Below are 19,163 nucleotides of genomic sequence, written 5' to 3'. Positions count from 1 at the left end.
TCGTCGTGATCGTTGATGCAGCTGCCACCGCCGGTGCTCGATCTGGGAGAAAGGTACAGTAAATCCTAATTGTTTCCTCTGCAACGCCGAATCCATCTTCGTCGATTCCTGTAATCCTTCATTGCCAGATGATGAAGAGCTTCAATTTGGGCAAATTTATTTCCTATTACCAGTCACAAAGCAACACATACCTGCTTCCCTCACCGATTTGTGTGTTCTTGCCATTAGAGCTGCCACCGCTCTTCGTAAACAAGATTTACAAATGCAGGAATCATCATCTCAATTTTACGGTAGACGTGCTTTGAGTTTTCCGGCCAGGTCTCGAAAAGGTCGAAACAGCTCGGCAGCTGCCACCGCCGGTGCTCAATCTGGGAGAAAGGTATAGTAACCATCGATTTGAGGATAGGACTTATTAGATGGGCATTTTAGGTACTTCACATTTAGTAAGGGCATTTTGGTATTTAATATAAAAAACAGTAGCTGACATCAGCATATAAAATATATTCTTTAACGGAGACTGACGGTAGGGGGTCTGAGTCTAATTTGGTGAAAGAGAGGGGGTGTTCCTATAATATTGGCATTCTCCAGGGGGTGGCGCTGTAAATTACCCTTTACTTTTTAACTAAAAAAAACTCAAATCCTCTCACAAGCCCTTGCTGAAACGATGTTAGGATTCTATATAATAGCTTAAAATTTGTTTCTTGGAATTGGAAGACGATTATTGTTTTTCTATGAAGTCTATGTTTGATTATTAGAGCATAACTTTGTCCAAAGCTAAGTTAGATCTCTGTATTACATTTATTTGTCTAGTTTTGGGTTATCCGAAACTAAACGTCAATGGCAACTTTTTTTTTTTTTTTTGAGATTATAGCAATTTGAAATTGACAGCAACTGAATTCTCAGGATATTCAAGAATTATAAATTTAGGAAATAGCTTCTATTTTCTTCTGGTTCACGAGGAAGTGTTATTGCATTGAATTGAGATTCACTTGGGTCACGAAGAATTTGTTCATTTTGTTAATGAAATCCCTTTCATTGGTTCTGGTCTTGAACACCTTCATCCAATGCGGTTCTCTATAAAGATATATATATTTTTTTTGATAGAAACATCGCCAGAATCCAAGGGAGTGAAACAGGAAAGAGAAAACACACTAACCCATATAGAACTAGAAGCAATAATCGATAAAATAAGATATTAAAACCATTGGAAATCAACAAATGATACCAGATTTTAAAGGAGAAAGGGTGAGATTGGAAAAGAAAAAGAGGGAAGATGAAATAAAAGTTCAATTTGAGATAGTGAAATTGGATTGTTTCTTTTTCACTTTGTACCAAATTCAAACTGATTTTCAAAGAATTCATGGAGAATTAGTTCATCAATCCAGGCGTCCTCACAGTGGATATGAATCTGAAGATTTTTTCCTCTAATTAAAATTAGAAATTGTAAAAAAAAAAATTTTAAATTAAAACTAAATATACTCAAGTAAGATTTTTTTTTTTTTTTTTCTGGTACGATTCTTGAAGAATTGAAACCTCAAATCTTTGTCTCTACTTGGAATTTATAAATACAATGAAATACACTCGGATCACTTGCACTCGCTACAGAGCCTCTTAATGATGACTTGATGAAAAGATCACCATCCCCCTGCTGGTTGTCTTCTTGGCCGAGAAACCCCTCCACCGGCCTTTGTTTGCTTCATCTTTATCGTTGAGGGTCGCTGCTTTTACTGTCAATTTGGTTGAAAGATCTTGAGATGGAAGATGGGTGAAAGGGAAATCCCTTCACCCACTACATAAATCGATTTGAATTTTTTTAGCTTGAATAATTCATAAGGGTAAAATAGTCTTTGCATGCAATCACTAACAATTAGGAGAGCAAATTTGGCCCTGACGGCCCGGATCCGTCCGTGGCCCGCCCTAATCCCAAACAAGTATTGACCCGAAAATTTTGGCCATGAGGACCAGCCTGACCCTGAAATTTCTAACTTTGAGTCAGGGAGGATAAGAGTTAATGTCTTTGGCCCCCCCCCAACCTGCCCTGAACCCAGTCTTGATTTTTGCCCCTTATGTTGACCCTGATTGTGACCTTGATGTTAATCCTGAATTTAACCTAATTTTATAAATTATTTGATATTCTGCGCATAATTGACCGTCAATTCCATTAATGGTGACTGTAGAAGGGTGTTTTTCAACTTTGTGCCATAATTGACGGTTGACCGTAATCGATGATGACTTTTTTCAATTCTTCCTCACAACATCGAATCTTTGTTTCCTAAGTTTGCTTGTTATATGTAGTTCTTCTTTTTATTTGATAAGCTTAGTAAAGCTAAGTCATTTTGTGAACATGTCAGCAACTTGTTAATTTGTTTTAATTATTATAGTGTAATTTCTCCTACAAAACTTTTTCACTTTCATATGTTTAATCCTTGCATGAAAAATAAAAAAATTTCTGACAATCATATGGCTGAGAAGTTATTATAGTGTAGTGACATTAAATAATTCACTAGTTGATGTAGATTATTCATCAATTGCATTAATTGTTGATCTATATCATGCCTTTGTGGTTGACCTATATTCAATGAGCTGCTTCTAGATGAGGCAACCAATTGCATAACTATTTGTGAATTACATGTACATAGTTAAGGTCTTGCACAATATTGTCCTTTTTAGTATGTACTATTTGTAAGTTATTATAGTGTAGTGACATTAAATAATTCACTAGTTGATGTAGATTATTCATCAATTGCATTAATTGTTGATCTATATCATGCCTTTGTGGTTGATCTATATTCAATGAGCTGCTTCTAGATGAGGCAACCAATTGCATAACTATTTGTGAATTACATGTACATAATCTATATTCAATGAGCTGCTTCTAGATGAGGCAACCAATTGCATAACTATTTGTGAATTACATGTACATAGTTAAGGTCTTGCACAATATTGTCATTTTTAGTATGTACTATTTGTAAGTTATTATAGTGTAGTGACATTAAATAATTCACTAGTTGATGTAGATTATTCATCAATTGCATTAATTGTTGATCTATATCATGCCTTTGTGGTTGATCTATATTCAATGAGCTGCTTCTAGATGAGGCAACCAATTGCATAACTATTTGTGAATTACATGTACATAGTTAAGGTCTTGCACAATATTGTCCTTTTTAGTATGTACTATTTGTGAATTACATGTACATAGTTAAGGTCTTACACAATATTGTCCTTTTTAGTATGTGTGCCTCAAGGCTTTAAAACACATTATACCATGTTAAGAAGGCTAGAGGTTATCAACTAGTCCAGGAATCTCTTCCTGGGCGATGTGGGACTAAAGTTTGCACACCATTAACGATCTCCTAAACCCCCTGTTAGTTGCCGTATTCTTGGGTCTTATAGCTGACAACTAAGCCCAAAGTTTAATTATGCTTTAGTAACAATATCTCTTCTTTTATCGCCTTTCAACAGTCCTTACTTTGGCATGCTTCCTCTTATGTAGTTGATTCTTGTATGCTGATTGCTTTGGTAAAAACAACAACATATTTTGAGTTCCACTTTCTCACTCTGGTGAACTGTTGAAGTTCTTAGCTAACTTTTTTCTTTTAGACTCTTCGAATTGACTTAGTTGAAGTTCTTCTAGTGTTCTCAACTAATGGACACTAATTCACTATGAGTTTGTTAATATCTCTTATGCTCGAGTTGGCTGATTTGATACTGATTCTTAGAACCTTACTCCTAACTCTTCCTTTGTTGTACCCTCTCTCTCTCTCCAGCATTCCTACCCAATCAAATGAAATGGGGTGAAAAAATGGCCAACTGTACATACATATGTAAATGGGGAGAATTTTTTTGAGCAAGCAGTATAAGGAGCCAACATTTACTCAAAAGAAAAAAGTATAAGGAGCGAACCAATGAGAAGCGATGAAGTGATTTTGTATGTCACGGGTACATAGATCATTTCATGTGACGAGGAGAGAGAAAGACAGTGTACCATCCGGTGAGAATCTTTTCCCATATGAAAATATGATACATACAACAGAGGGTATTATAATATTACATTCAGTACAAAATCGTATGATATTTATTTTCCTGCGGTTGGGAATTTATCACTCAAAATCAACGCCCTCAAAACCGAAACGGCCAAAAGGATTTAAGCTTCCTAAGCCGCTTTGTGTTACAAAAAGCCAATACAAAACTGTGAGGCGGTCGGCGCTGGAGAAAATTCAAGTGCGAAAAATAATGCTAGCCAACGCAGTGGTAGCACCTCCTTCCCTGTAAGCAACCACCTCTCTCTCTCTCTCTCTCTGCAACTGGTCTCACTCTCCATCCATCTGGCTTCATTTTGTACTAATTTTGCGAGCTTGAATCGGAAGTCGCAAATCTTTGAAAATTACTGTTGTCTTTAAAATTTGGATTCTTCTGAGAAATTAGATGCTGTCACTTGGGTAGTTTATTTTCGTTGGATATGATTCTTGAACTGGGTTATCATCCTTTAAGTCTTTGGTTTCCATTTCATCTACAAAGACAATTTTCTTTCAACTAAAAATATTTCGAATTTTTTTTTTTTTTTGAGGTTTTTCGTTGGATTAATGTCCTTTTTTATTTTTCAAATTGTTTTGTTGCAGATGCGCTGGTCATTCTCAGTTATCTAATCAATTGCTATTTCCTTATAAGCCGAACTATGGGCTCATGAGAGGTTAACTGTTATTCTTGACTTGAAGCAAAATTTGGCTTATTTGTCTTTCAATTTACTTAGATAGAAAGAAAATTTTCTTTGTAGTAAGATCGAAAAGGTATTTTTGAAATGACATTTACACGTTTTTAAACTTCTTGGTATCATAATGAAATAATGAATATTCTTACTTGTATGATTCGCATGGTATGCCAGCTTTCGTCTTAGTATAGAATCTAACTCTGCATAATCCTATTTAAGACCCTGAAGTTATATCTTTGTAGTTTTTTAGAAGATATGGGGAACTCTTATATATCCTTTGTGCTTGAAGATGGGATTTAAACTCAACTCATGGTTAATAGACTTGTAAATTATCCATAAACTCGAGACTTGGATAAATTTAAGATTTCATTGTTTCTGTGAATTGTTACTCTGTCAAAAGTGAACCTAGTGCTCTCTTGTAAATATTAGCTATGTGCTTTGGTTATTTGCATGAGTTACAGATACAGTTTTGTCCTTCCTCTATCTAGGATTTTTTTATTTTTTAGTATTTTTTTGAGAAAACTGTCCATCAATTGGCACTTAATTTTGCGTCTCAAAACACTACTTGATTCTAAGTTTACTTATCTTTTATCCTATGTAGCATTCGAGAATCAAAATAAGGTGTTGGGGTTGAAAGTTGTTAGACACCAGTCCTACTTGAGATCAACTAGTCTCCACTAATGAATTTTCACATTGCGTTTTTCATCTGTAACCAAATTGAGAAAAAACGGAAGAAACGGGCGTACCTATCTTATGCAAGAAATTAACAAATGAACTTCATATATTTTGAACTAAGATAATCAAGTGAAATGAAAAGGAATGAAATGACAGTACTTCTTTATATCCAGTTCAAAAGATGTGCAAAGCTGCAACATCTGAAATAAGGGAGAATAGTCTGAAATTCTCTGAAAATATAGAGAAGCAACTACGAAAATCTGGCCATGGTGTAAAAGACCATATATATATATATATATATGCACTAGAACTATAAATTTCGGAGCTGAAGCAAACGGTGCCTGGAAGATCATAAAAGGAGAGGGAGAAAAAGGAAAATGGTTAGAAACATTAACTTGTGAATCATAAATGATGCCAACTTGAAATTATTAAATCATAGTTGGAAAATCAGTAAAATAAAGGCATAACATGCAAGTTGAACTCATCTAGACAGATTTTCTGGGTCTGGGTTCTGCTTTTCTCCACAGATTGTCTGGAGTTATACCACTTCAGAATATGATGACCTAATTCAGGCCAAAAATGTGCTCTACTTTAATTCTCAATCCTTGGTTGGTTTCAGACACTTCCAGTTAGGGTTTGAATCAAAATGAGTTGTGAATTTTGAAAAGGAAGGAAGACCAAATTGCAAGTGAGACCTTGAGAAAATCATCACTCAATGGATGCCTACCATACAAGTTTTCCTGATCTACATATCGTCAGTTAATTAATGAATTAAAATATCTTTTCCATAATTAACTAAAGGTTAAGTGAACCCTAGAATCGTCTAGGTTGATGAGAAGGGACCGTGCTCTTCTTTTGATGGTAATGGACAGTTTTCCAAACCTTTACTTTGAATTTTTGAAATAAATATATTCTACTGTCTGCTCTAATGATATTTTTGTTAACTTTGCAAATACACATGTTTTTTACTAGTTCATTAAAAAAAAAAAAAATCTTACCAAAAATTGGTAAGTTTGGGAAACTTGGGACCTGAATCTCCTGAATCTACTTTTGAAATATTAGGCTCCGTTTGACAACGTTTCTGTGTCCAAAAATGCCAGAAACATAAATTCACATTTTTGGGAACAGAAATGGATTTTTAGGTGTTTGATAAACCTTGTTTCTGGAAACGTTTCTTGTAGAATTTTTATTTTTATTTTTTTAGATAACATAATGGAAAAATATCTCTTTCCATTCCTCTGTTTTTTTTTATCTTCGGACCGCCATTGAAGCTGCTCAGACTGCTTGAGCTTCTCTCCAAGCTTTGGAAGACGATTTTACCAGAATAGTTCATACGAGGACTGTTGACGGAGACCCCTCTAGCAGGAATGGTGGTTGAGTCAGGTGCTCTGCGAATCGGACTCCGTCCAGAAACCTCAGGTCCTCTCCGTCCAAAAACCTGAGAATCTCTTGCAACAAGAACTGAACTCGCTCTGCGAATTGGACTCCGTCCTCAAATCTAGTGACGATAAAGCTGAAAGTGCTCTGCAAATCGAACCCTCTTTGTATATTGGGGCAATCGTCACCGGAGCTGTCCCTTCCCAATCCCAACGAAGAGTCTTGTAGTTACCTTGCTCACCTCGTACTGGTGAACCACAAGAACCCTAGGTTAGGCTTCTGATAGATCCCCTCAAGATGCCCAAGTCTTGAAGAAATCCTCCTTGATCTGGCGATCGATCAGGATGTCCAGAATCCAATGAAGGTTGCCTGCCTGACGTGCAATCTGAATGGCATCATGTAGCTCCGATGATGCCGCCCTGATAAATTCTCGCGAAGGGTTGCAGACACCCATCGAACGCAGAGTACAAGGACTCTTTACTAAGGTCATTCTGGGATGAGTTCTCCCGAATGTGAGCACTGGATTTCATCAATGGTAGTCGTTTCCAAAAATGCAGAAACAAGTTCAACTTGTTTCGTTTGGGGCGTTTCTAGAACCATAAATAGGTAGAAATTTCAATTTCTATTTCTGAAAACAGGTGAAATGAAACAGTTTTGTGAAACGCTTTTTGTTCCGTTTCTGGGAACGTTGTCAAACAGTGCCTTAGTGATACACAAAAAACCTTACCACACTTTGAAACGCAATGAATCATCAGTGGGAAAGTTATCACTGTGGAATAACATGCCCTGGAGTACTAGGTCAAACTGGGACAACATGGGTTGTCTACAGAACCAAGATATATGTCTTTCTTTTTTTTCGTGGTTGCATCTTACTACTCACCGGATGAGTCATGGAGTAATTGACTTAGTATCCAAATGTGAAACTATATGTATTTTTTTTCATGGTTGCATCTTACTACTCACCAGATGAGTCGTGGAGTAATTGACTGAATATCCAAATGTGAAATATCTCATACAGCAGTTGGACTTCACAATGCCATGCTGTGATCAAGCCCACAAAACCCCCTGTTATAAGCACATTATGTGGCATGCCAAATCTTTTGCTCAAGCCCATTAGTGTTGTCTTAATGCCACCTAGTTAAGACTTACAAGGGAACTTTGGGATCTTATTCAAAACTGTCAATCCTAACACTTCCTAGTTAGGAAAGGTCATTTATATAGTCAACGTAGTAAATTCAGTGAGTTCATTATTTTTGTGGTTGGTACAATCAATCATCTATCTTGTAATGAGTTGATTTCATGAAAGAGTTTCCATATGAGATTAACCCGCTTTATTTTTCCGTGTAAGTAATTTGGCTTAATTAGGCATCTCTTGTCAAAAAGTACTTGGCTAGGTGATTCCACTTTCCCCATTTAGAATTCCAAGATTCATATTATGAACTTGATTCAAGTCTGTCTTTGTGATGCAGTTGCATTAGACATTAATCCCGTGTGGAGACCTATGCATAAGCTTGGGAGGCCCATAAGGTTACATTTATAAGCCGATAAACTGGAGATGAAGTTAGTACACGGAATTAGTAAGTGTTTCAGTTAGATTAGGATACTTAATAGTTAGATGGAGTTCTGTTTTTGAGTTTATTTACTTTATTGAGTACTTTAGGGTGATTAGGAATCCTTTTATGAGTCAATTTAGGAATTTTTAGAAGGTCTTTATGTATGTAATATACCCCCATCAATTAGAGATGATTTGAGAAAGGAATGAGTTTTTTTTTTTTTTTAGCAGTGCATGCGGGATTGCTATCCCAAGCTTGATTTCTCTTCTCTTCTCTTCTTCCACACGTTTTCTCTCTTCTTCCTCTCTAGAAGATCGATCTCATCTCTTTTCCGTCCCCTTCCATGAATCTGATTTATTCCCTTAACGATGCAATTGCTTCCTTTATCTCAGATCTGATCACAGATTTGATCATTGGGCCTGCTTGCATCTGAGATTCGTAATCTAGATTTTCAAATTGCATCACTTTGTCCTGCTTCTCTACGTCATTGAGTGATGACCACAACTTAATACCTAGCTAGAAAGGTTTCTATATGTAGATTCAAATGATCAGAGTTGTCATGGTGGCAAGGGCAAGCCTAGGCGGTCACCTAGGTGGTCAAGTCGTGTTATATAAATGGGGGTGGGGGGGTGGGAGGGTGGGAGGAACTTATATTCTATTAGTTTCAGTTTTACAAGAGTGCTTATGTGAAAATTAATGAATTCTTTCCATTTTACTTATAAATATGAGAGGGCTAATGTGTAAAATAAAAATATTAACTTTTTCACTTAAACAAATAGAAATAGAGGCCATTCAGAAGTAGCAATAGCAGTGTCTATTCCTCTCCTTGATTCCAGACAATGATGACCACCTCAATGGTTCAGACTGAGTGCAAGAAACTGAGAAGAGGTAACTCCATTCTCCACCTTCTTCTTCCATCTCTGCTGCTGCTGTGGTTCTGGTGGCTTTGGTGGTGACGGGTGATAGTGCTGCTGCTTCTGGCTTCCCTTCTTCTTGTTCCTTATTTTCCTATAGTTTCTTCACTTTCCTCCCCATTTCTCCCTCTTTTCCTCATTTTTTCCTTCCTTTTGTCCCTATTTTCTGTCTGGGCATCTTGAACAATATGGCAACCGTTCGCCTAGGGGTTCAAGAGCCGCCTAGGTGGTTCCTTGACAGCTATGCAAATGATTCAGTTCCACAAGAGCACCTTGCCTAACAAGCTTAGTCAGCAATCTTCTTTGCATTGCCAGTTTGAAATACTGATGACTTCTTTCATCATTATATTTTTGTTTTGAATTTTTCCAGTTGATTATTTTTCTACATCCTCAAGGAAATTTAAAACATTCCATGTAGTGGAACTATTACATTATGAAGTGGACTTTGTCAAATGCTATACGACCTTGTTTTCTGTATCATCAAACACCAAGTCATGGGTCTTCTTTGTGCAAGTGTAAATGGGGCTGCCTCCTGTGTATTCTTATTCCATATACTATTTCATTTTGGCAAATCTTTTCTTGCTGAATATGTGCTGCATATGTTACGTTATTTTGAACTCATTGAATTTAGAAGTCACTCAAATTTCATCTCTGGATTGACTGTCGCTTCTTAGAATGAATGGGCAATCCAAATTAATCAGCTGTTGTATGCATGTATGATGACATAGGAAATCCAGTCACTTTGCAGCTGTGTGGATCTTATGGTTTCTCTATTCTCCCCTTCCTTTATTGTCATCCTGGAATCTAAATTGTGTTTTTCTTAATCATGAAGAATTGAGATAAGCTTTCTTGTGTCTAGTGTTGAGTTTATATTCTTGATCTATATCTTGGGATGAAATTTTGCTGTGATTTTTTTTTTTTTTTTTTGGGGGTGGGGGGGGGGTGGTAGTTCAGTTGCCGTATCGTATGTGAATCTCCTTGTAGCATTTTATCATTTGATTTTTTTTTTCATGGAATAATTGATTAGAAAGAGATAGAAGACTGATTGTAACTATGATCCCAATTTTTTGTTTTATTTTTTTGCAGCAAGAAGAAAACAAAAGGTTTCTCCATTAAAGGCTGGTTTTTGGGATTCTATCAGATCCGGGTAATTGCAAATATGTGTCATGAATCCTGTTCAAAACGAAAATATCACATTTACTGTGGAAGTTGTGATGTGCAGTTGTTCACCTTCTGGATTGTTAGATGTTGGGAGAATGTGAATGAGGGATTTGCTTTGCTAAAAATGTTTTGGATTCTCAAAGTGGTTGCAGATTGCATTAATCATAAAAACCATTCGATTTTGTTTGTAGGGATTGTTGTGCCTTTCAATTCAACATTTTTCTGTTACTTCACAAAGAAAAGAAGAAGGATTCTTGCATTGTTTGTCTTAATCTTGTAGTAGGGAATTGTTTTAGATTCATCCCTCAATCTACTAAGTCTTATCTGCTGGCTGAAGAAGCTTATAACTCTTGTTCTTCTCTTCAGGCCATCTTGACCAAACTCATGCATCCTATTTGATTACCTGAAACTATAAGAGTGCCATAACTCAACCAAATTTAACTTGTTTTCTGGTTCCCCTGTAGCTTAATAGTTCCATACTTTCTTGCGGGTGCAGCTTTTTGAAGAATAATGGAACACAAGTTATTGAACCACCATCAACACTCCCTGAAGAAGAAGAAGAACCTATGCCTCAGGAGATTGTTCTAGTTGAAAGGACTCAACCAGATGGGACACTTGAACAAGTAATCTTTTCTTCAGGTGGAGATGTTGATGTTTATGATCTACAAGCCTTGTGTGACAAGGTGATTTGATTTGGCAGGCTGGTAACCTCTGAGCTTTTATTGCAAATTAAAAGGATGCATGACCAATTAAATTGGCCGTGCATGATTAAATGCTTAGGAAACATGTATATGTTTAACAAAAGATCCAATAAGGATGCTTATGTATGTATGTATCTCTTAGGTGCATATACATGTGTCTACATGCGTAAGTATGTGTGTGTGTTTTTTTTTTTTTTTTTAATTCCCACCCCCCCCCCCCCCCCCAAAAAAAAAAAAAGTTAGCTATACAAGTAAAGTAGACTTCATTGCTATTCTTTTGGTGCCACTCTGTATGTGCTGGTGCTAATTGGATTATTGATGAGCTTTATTTTGTGGATTTTAATAGGTTGGCTGGCCTCGGAGACCATTGTCAAAAGTGGCTGCTGCTTTGAAAAATAGCTATATGGTTGCCACTTTGCATTCCATCAGAAAATCACCACAGAGAGGTACTTAAGTAAATTCAGCATTTATCTTGAGAAGAATAATCTCTAATGTGATCAATTATTTTGAGCTAATTTGATGCTTGTCTATACTGCTAAAACAATTTGCAGCTTTGATCTATTTAAATAACTGATGAACATCTTAGTGTATTTGGAGAAGTTATTTGACAGAGGGGAATGATCAGAAGGAGCTTATTGGCATGGCTCGTGCTACATCGGATCATGCTTTCAATGCTACCATCTGGGATGTCCTAATCGATCCTCGCTATCAGGTATGATCTTGGTACTTGGACATGGACAATTTGTTAGTGTTTGACACATGAGGAGGTCATTAGATGTTGCTCACCCTTATAATCTATGCAAGTGGGCACATCATTACATAATATTTGATCTGAAATTTTATCCATTGTCTAACTACGACAAGTCCTAAAGTTACAGAATGATTCTTATTGACTAAATTGTGAGGTCAATCTACCATAGCAGTGCAGTACATTTTATGAGATCCTGCTATTTGATAAAATGCCCAGTGCATCAATAAGGTGTTGGGTGCCCAATAAACCTGATCAGTTGAGTGAACCTATAGCCCTTTAACTCCTGCGTATGTATTGCATCACAGTTGCAATTATTTCAGTTTTTGCAAGATCAAGTTATTTTTTGGCTGTGGAATTGGATTCTTTAGTGGTGAAGGACATTGTTCCACCAGAATTGCTGGAATAGCTGTTGTTATGGGGCTCCTGGAGATTAATTTCTGCGAATAGGCTTTGTTCTTGACTTCCAGCTCGAAAATCTCAATCCATAGACTTAAAGATCAGCCAGCCAACTACATTGCTTCTTCTCTAGCCAGATACAGTCTTTAATAGTCTCCAGGGTGCTAGTAATTATTGGCCAATCCTAATTGAGAGATTTGAGGATTCCCGTCTTTTTGTTGTTTCTCTGGAGATCTCTTTCATGTTGCCAACTTGTGTGTTTGGCCATGTCAAGTACCTCTTTAACACATGTTACATGTGATACCTGGAATGAAAAAAATTGTGGCTATGTTGGTGGTCAAATAAGGGATCAAGTGCAGGCTTGATGCAGCATGGGCCCTATGACATAAATTTTGGCTGGTAGAATTTAACAAGAATAACCCAAGAAATCAAATCTCAATGACTAGTGCCATAATTATTTTACTTTTTTTTTTTTCGGAACTACAATTAATTTACATTAGTTAAATGGAAGGATCATAGAAGGAATGTTTGTCCAAAGCTTTCACTGAAGACTGTAGAATATCCACTGTAGTCTCAAATTTTATTAGTTAACTCAAATGATTGTTTTAGAGGACTTTATGAGGCATTGGTCACTTTTAGTCAACTCAAGTGTGATTCCTGATCAGATCCCAGCACATACAGACTCAGTTCTATATTAACTTAAATATCAATGGTAGGATGGGGTGTTCCGGAATACTAATGATAATATTCTGCCTGTATTCTCTGGTCCTATTGGCTTTGCTTCTTCAGTCACAGCTGAGCTTATGGCGGCTATTGAAGGCCTTGATTTGTTATTTCTAAGGGCTGGTTGGATATTATAATTGAAAGTTACTCTAGGATTGGTTTGAATCATTGCAAGTTACTATTGGAAGGCCTTGGAGGTATATGCACTTGATTAGGAAGGCCAGGTCTTTTCTGTCACAAAGGAATTTCTCCCTTTCATGGAGACTGCGTTCAGCTAATACATAATAGTTTCACTGATTGTATTGCACATTTTCCCTTGTATTTTTGACAATACAACTTTTCAATTTTTTCTTTATTTTTTATACGTGGCCAGTTTGGATAGGAGACAAATTTGGCACATGAGTAGGGGACTGTGGGGACCTACTTGTCACCAAAATTTGGCCTGACCTACGTTGTGGCAGGTAATTCTGCTGGGGTGTGCAGTCCTTGTGCCCTCACAATTATTTTTATTTCCTAGGAGTAAAAGATTCATGATTGATAGGGAATCAATATATTTCTATTTATATTGAGTCCAAAAGTTACAATATTTATTGAAGTACAATTTCATTTAGTTAAGTTTCTTTTTCGAGTCACATTGGGGTTTAAATGTAGTTGAGTAGTTAGGTCCTAGTCGGTTCAAAGTTGTCAAGGCGACCCAAGATGGTGGAGGGTTGCCTAAGCGCTTAGGCAACAAGGTGTCCAAGTGTTATTTTTTATTTCCCATTTTTTTTACATTATTTAGTATGCTATATATACCTTATATCATCAAAAATCAACATTAAGCCACATTAAGTCATAAAAAATTAACATTTAGAGAAATGTTCTTGTTCTCAAATAAGTTTGACTGGTCTTAGACTTTTTGTATTAGGTTTAACACAAAACTAACTTTCCAATTAATCCAAGATTGCTTAAATCTGATTTATATTGAAGAAATTATGTTCCAGTCAAACCTTATTTGATGTGTGTGAATACTGTTTAAAATTGTCCTGAATGGAAATAATTTAGATATCAAAACAAAAGATTATTTTACCGCTCTTTTGGTTTTTAGTGATGTTCTATCGCAATAAGATTTATGAAATTTGTTGATTTGAGAAAAGCCTTACCATTTGAAAGTTGAAAATGGCCCCCAACAACAGAAAATTCGATTTTTGTTCTTGAACTAGAGAGTTGATTTTTATCATTTTGGAATTTAAAATTTTAACTATTTTTATTAGATTTTTTGGGTGGGGGGTGCGTGGGGCGTTTGCTTATTTATGAATGATATCTTAAGGCACTGTTTGACAACGTTTCTGCCGTTTATGTGTCCAGAAATAATAGAAATGAATTTTCACGTGTTGGGGAACAGAAACGGATTTTTGGGTGTTTGATAAACCTGTTTCTCGAAACGTTTTTTGCAGACATAATGCCACTAAAAAACCCAATAGTATCATCGGATGCCCAAAAGGGAGAGAGGTTCGGTTGCCTCTTTTTAGGTTAAAATAGTTGAGAAATTTATCGGGCACAACAGTTTTTTTTTTCTCAAATTCATTTATAGAAACAAAGAAACAAGTATGACTTATTTCGTCAAAGTCGTTTCTAGAATTGTAAATAGGCATAAATTTTGATTTATGTTTCTAGAAACTAGTGAAACATAACAACTTTATCAAACACTTTTTAGGCTGTTTTTCCGTTTGTGGGAACAAGAAAAAGCAGAAACGACAGAAACAGAACGTTGTCAAACGGTGCCTAAGTAAATGAAACTTGGCATAAATAAGTGCCATAGCAGCGACTGGCATAAATAAGTGCCATAGCGGCACCTAGCATTAAAAAACTGCCTGGTTACCAAGGCATGCCTGTAGTGATCACTTGGCACATGCCTGTAGTGATCAGTCCAACTAGTGATGTAGAGTTAGTGAAATCAGATGGTATTTTGCATCTATATGGTACTGTTCTGAAAGTGTCTTTCCTCTTTCAGGGACAGGGTCTTGGAAAGGCCCTTATTGAGCAGCTAATAAGAGCGTTACTGCAGAGGGATATTGGTAATATAACTTTGTTTGCCGACAGTCAAGGTATGGTTGCTAAATTTTGTATTTCATAGCAAAGTTATTATTTTGGTCAACGTATATACCATTTTGTTTGCCTATTCGTATGGTGACACTGTCATAAATCCCCTGCATCATGTAAAAATTCGTGCTTTTAGCAAACTGATGGGTACCATATTTTTTTTTCTTGCACCTGTTGCAAAATTTATCTTTCAAATGTTTACCACCGCAACATGTTCAACATGTTCTACTGTGTTTGCTCTAAATCTGACATTTTGCAAGTACCAAGTAATTGTTCTACATATCTTTTTTCCTTTGTCATTGCAGTTATTGATTTCTATAGGAATCTAGGGTTTGAACCTGACCCAGAAGGCATTAAGGGCATGTTCTGGTATCCGAGATACTAGCTGCTTTCTAATGGTTGCAAAATATTGGTAGTGATTTATTACTTTTAGATCATGAGCTGGATATACATCGGCATGAGTAGTCCATTTTCTTGGATTTGGGACTTCCTTGGTGATATGTATTTTAACGTTAATCGCAGATTAAATCTCTTACATTGATGTAATTATATAGGTTGTAACCGACATGGTTATTGAATCAATCATTTGTAACTTTCTGTGGCTTCCTACTTTGTTTGTTGTGCAAGATATTGTGTGAATGAATTAACATACCAACTAACATGATTAACAGAAACACAACTAAAATCATTCAATGAGTCTTATTATTGAAATTAGAAGATTAAAGTGCCGCCATGAGCTGATGAGCATTCCTCATAGACTGGATTTCATAGCCACTTTACAACCTTCCTTGCATCCAATTCCACAATCAGTCTGGATTGCTGTTGCACTGCTTTGAGTAGCATTTGTGGCCTCTCCTGCACTTTTGTCTTAAAACGAAGCTGTTGCTGCTCCAAATCTGCATCGACCTTTTCCATTGACAGATTAAAAGGGCCATATGAGTTCAGTTTCCGCCTCCCCTTTCAGGGCGGGTGAGCACTATAGGCTTACTAACCCTTTCAGTTGCCTCTTCAAAATCACATCCAGAGTACTTTTGTTGATTTATCAAAGCTTCACCAAGAAAACAGTTTTTTTGATGTTTTGAGATACACATTTATTTAAACATTTTAGCTCTTTTGTATTAAGGTACCAGTCTGGAGTTGGGCAGGTTGTAAATATGGTTAAGTATTTGGCTTATTGGTCTAAGAAGAAGCAGGATGTTTGAAATTAACATTTTATTCCATTTGCCCATTTTTACCTGACAACATTTTTCAACTTCCAATTAGATATGCTAAAAAGCCAGTGCTCAAGGTAAAACTTGCACCAGAGACTAGACCTTGGAATTCTAATTTGATACTTTATTACAGTTTCAATTATATTTGATTCTTGCAATCCTCTTTTAAATAAGCCGCACGGATCTTCTGTTTTTGTGGTTTCCCCCGAGTCCGAAATGTCTACAGCGAGCGACTGAGGTGCAATGAGCATCCAACGGCTGGGGTGTATGGCCGGGACCCCAGCCGTTGGATGCTCATTGCACCTCACAGTAGACGATTTTGATGTGATTCCCCCCCCCCCTTCTTTTAGTCATTAAAATATCATAAAATCAATGAAACTTCATGTAGCAAGATCGACAATTTTTTTTTTTTAAAAAGAAAATGGTTCCAGAACACCCCATTGTAGGAACCTTAGCTGATCGACAATTGTTCCAGTGGTTGGCACTACTCCCTTCTTGGGGAGTGCTCAGGAACTAAGTCAGTGGATCAAGTACCTTGAGGCTAAAATGGCACTTCTATTAGTCCTATATGTACACTTTGCAACTTTCCAGAATTGTGTGGCTCTCTTGACCTCCGTCTGTGTCCCCTTTGTGGGTCACTTGTATGGCTCTTAATAGCCCCTTGCACACACAAAAAATTATAGAAATCTTTCCGACGCAACCTTTCAGAGTTTCATATATTGGAATGCAAGGGAGTGTTCTCTGTAGGGGAATGCAACCTCTGCCAGTCTCTCTTTCCTCCCCATGTGAAATGACCTCTATAGACAAAGGGGAGAGACAGATTCTGGGGATGTTGGTAGAGGTTGTGCTCCCCCACAAAGAACATTTTTCTATTTATGAACACCTACAATACACCACCAATTATTGTGTACTCTCATAGTCTTATGGTTTTCTTTTTTCCTAAAGAAACGATCGTCTTGAATTTTCAAACCTATATTATGTCATGTGGCAAATCCAAAATGCGTGAAGGTGTGATTAGGGACCTAAAAGGGTCTATTTATCCAAAAAAAATTGTGCCCCTTCTAATATGTCATGTAGTAGTTATTAGTTTTTAAAGTGGCTATGTATGAAGAGTTTCCACCACGAGCGTATAGGAAACTCGAGAATTGAACAAAAGTAAGATTGAAGAAGGAAAAAAGAACAATTGAGGCAAAAGTTCTTCCAAACCAAAACCAATCTAATGAGGATTGGTTTGGTTCGGCTGGGTTGAATCGGTTGGTTTTATCGGTTTGTGTTAGGTTTTGACACCCCTAATTGTCATCATCAAACGACTTACTTAGGTGTAGTTTGTTTTCTTGTTTGATTCTTTCCCCGGAGACCTAACTGACAATTCTTTCTTCTTATGATGAGCTTTGACTGGTTTGCCTTAGGTTTTTCTGTTTTTTTAGGTTGACTATTTAGTGGAAGGGCATGCGCTTACTCACCAATGTAAGTTGGTCTGAAAATCGTTTGCAATGGTTGACCGATGTAGTGAGCATCGAATGATTGGAGTCCCTTATGGCTTGTGCACAGATGTCTCAGTCGTCCAATACTCACGGCACCTCACTTCTTCTAATGCACTCAGTCGTCCAATACTCACGGCACCTCACTTCTTTTGCACATTCCTGTTAAAAAAAGGTTAGGTAGGGAATATAGGTGTCATTTTCAAATTTTCAAGAGGATTGAAATTCACACAAGGGGCTCTATGGAGAGGAATCCTATCCCTCCATCTATGCCCGGGTCCTCTCAGTCGTGAAATCACTCTATGGTCCATGGGCTCTATGGAGAGGAATCCTATCCTCTCCCGTAGGGAACCGGGTAAATAACAGTTTTTTATGCCAAGTTAACGAGGCTTTGTTTGGCCCTAACATTTTATTATATGTAGTTGAATTTTTTCTATTCTCAAGCGATGTGGGATTATAAAAAATTTAAATTTAAATTTAAAAATAAATAAAAAAATTTACTGCATTTCTGGTCCCCCTGTACCTTAATAATATAGTGCCATAGCATGCTACGTATATGGTTCCCACTTTGCATTCCATCAGTAAATCACCATAGAGATTAGAGATGGCAGTACTTAAGTAACCCAAGAAATCAAATCTCAATTATTATTTTACATTAGCGTTTTTGTTTTGGGAACTAGAATTTATTTATATTAGTTGAATGGAAGGATCTATTGGCTTTGCTTGTTAAGTCACACCTGAACTTATGGCAGCTATCCAAGGCCTGGTTAGATATATGAGTGCAAGGGGCCCATTAAGGGTCATACAAAAGAACCACAAAGGAATCAAGAAAGGACCCAAAAAGGGACCAGGATAGGGGCCAAGAGAGACACACACCTCTTGAAAAGTTGAATAGTGTACGCAGTGGGTTTATAGAAGTGCATTTTTAAATGCCTCACGAGGACTTTATCCACTGACCAACTCCTTGAGCACTCTCCAAGAAGGGAGCAGTGTCAACCACCAGAGCAATTGTGAATCGGCAAAGGTTCCTACAATGGGGTGTTCATCCGATCCAACTGCTTCAATACTCATTGATAGAGGTAGGGGAATCGTTGGCCCCTTAGGCCGAACTGACTATTGCTGGAATTCAAAGTGTTGTTTTTCATTCGGATTTCCAAACCTAATGTGTTGGTTGGTAAATTATATTCCGCTCAAGCAATAGGAAGTTTGGCTTGGAGGGCATAGGGCCTTTTCCAAGGAGAGAGTAGAGAGATAGACAGTTTTTGGTATACTGTTAGTATAACCAGCATTTTCCCATCAAAGAATAACCACATAATCATTTCATGTAGCAAAAATCAAGGGTCTAACTTCCTATGTTAAAATAGAAGAGAAAGACTACAAACCCAAAGCTTATCCATGTTAAGCCCTAACTGCCAAAGAAACTGTGC

The 19,163-nt window shown here is 36.9% G+C and overlaps 1 protein-coding gene across 2 annotated transcripts; it reads left to right on the top strand.

Moving 5' to 3' along the window:
* The first annotated feature begins 4,111 nt into the window (after window positions 1–4,111).
* On the top strand, window positions 4,112–15,653 carry LOC122062521 (probable acetyltransferase TAP2). Of its 2 annotated transcripts, XM_042626163.1 has the most exons (9): window positions 4,228–4,271; window positions 4,623–4,693; window positions 8,233–8,340; window positions 10,317–10,377; window positions 10,888–11,074; window positions 11,439–11,538; window positions 11,704–11,804; window positions 14,956–15,049; window positions 15,350–15,653. In XM_042626163.1, exons 3-9 carry the CDS (start codon window positions 8,319–8,321, stop codon window positions 15,427–15,429), a joined length of 645 nt encoding a protein of 214 aa, XP_042482097.1. In that variant the 5' UTR covers window positions 4,228–4,271; window positions 4,623–4,693; window positions 8,233–8,318; the 3' UTR covers window positions 15,430–15,653. The 2 variants fall into 2 exon arrangements, with proteins under 2 accessions (XP_042482096.1, XP_042482097.1); XM_042626162.1 differs by lacking the exon at window positions 8,233–8,340 and having other exon boundaries at window positions 4,112–4,271.
* Window positions 15,654–19,163: the final 3,510 nt, after the last annotated feature.

This window comes from Macadamia integrifolia, unplaced genomic scaffold (genome assembly GCF_013358625.1).
Source record: "Macadamia integrifolia cultivar HAES 741 unplaced genomic scaffold, SCU_Mint_v3 scaffold1062, whole genome shotgun sequence".
NCBI lineage: Eukaryota > Viridiplantae > Streptophyta > Magnoliopsida > Proteales > Proteaceae > Macadamia > Macadamia integrifolia.
This window is presented reverse-complemented; position numbering and strand designations above follow the sequence as displayed.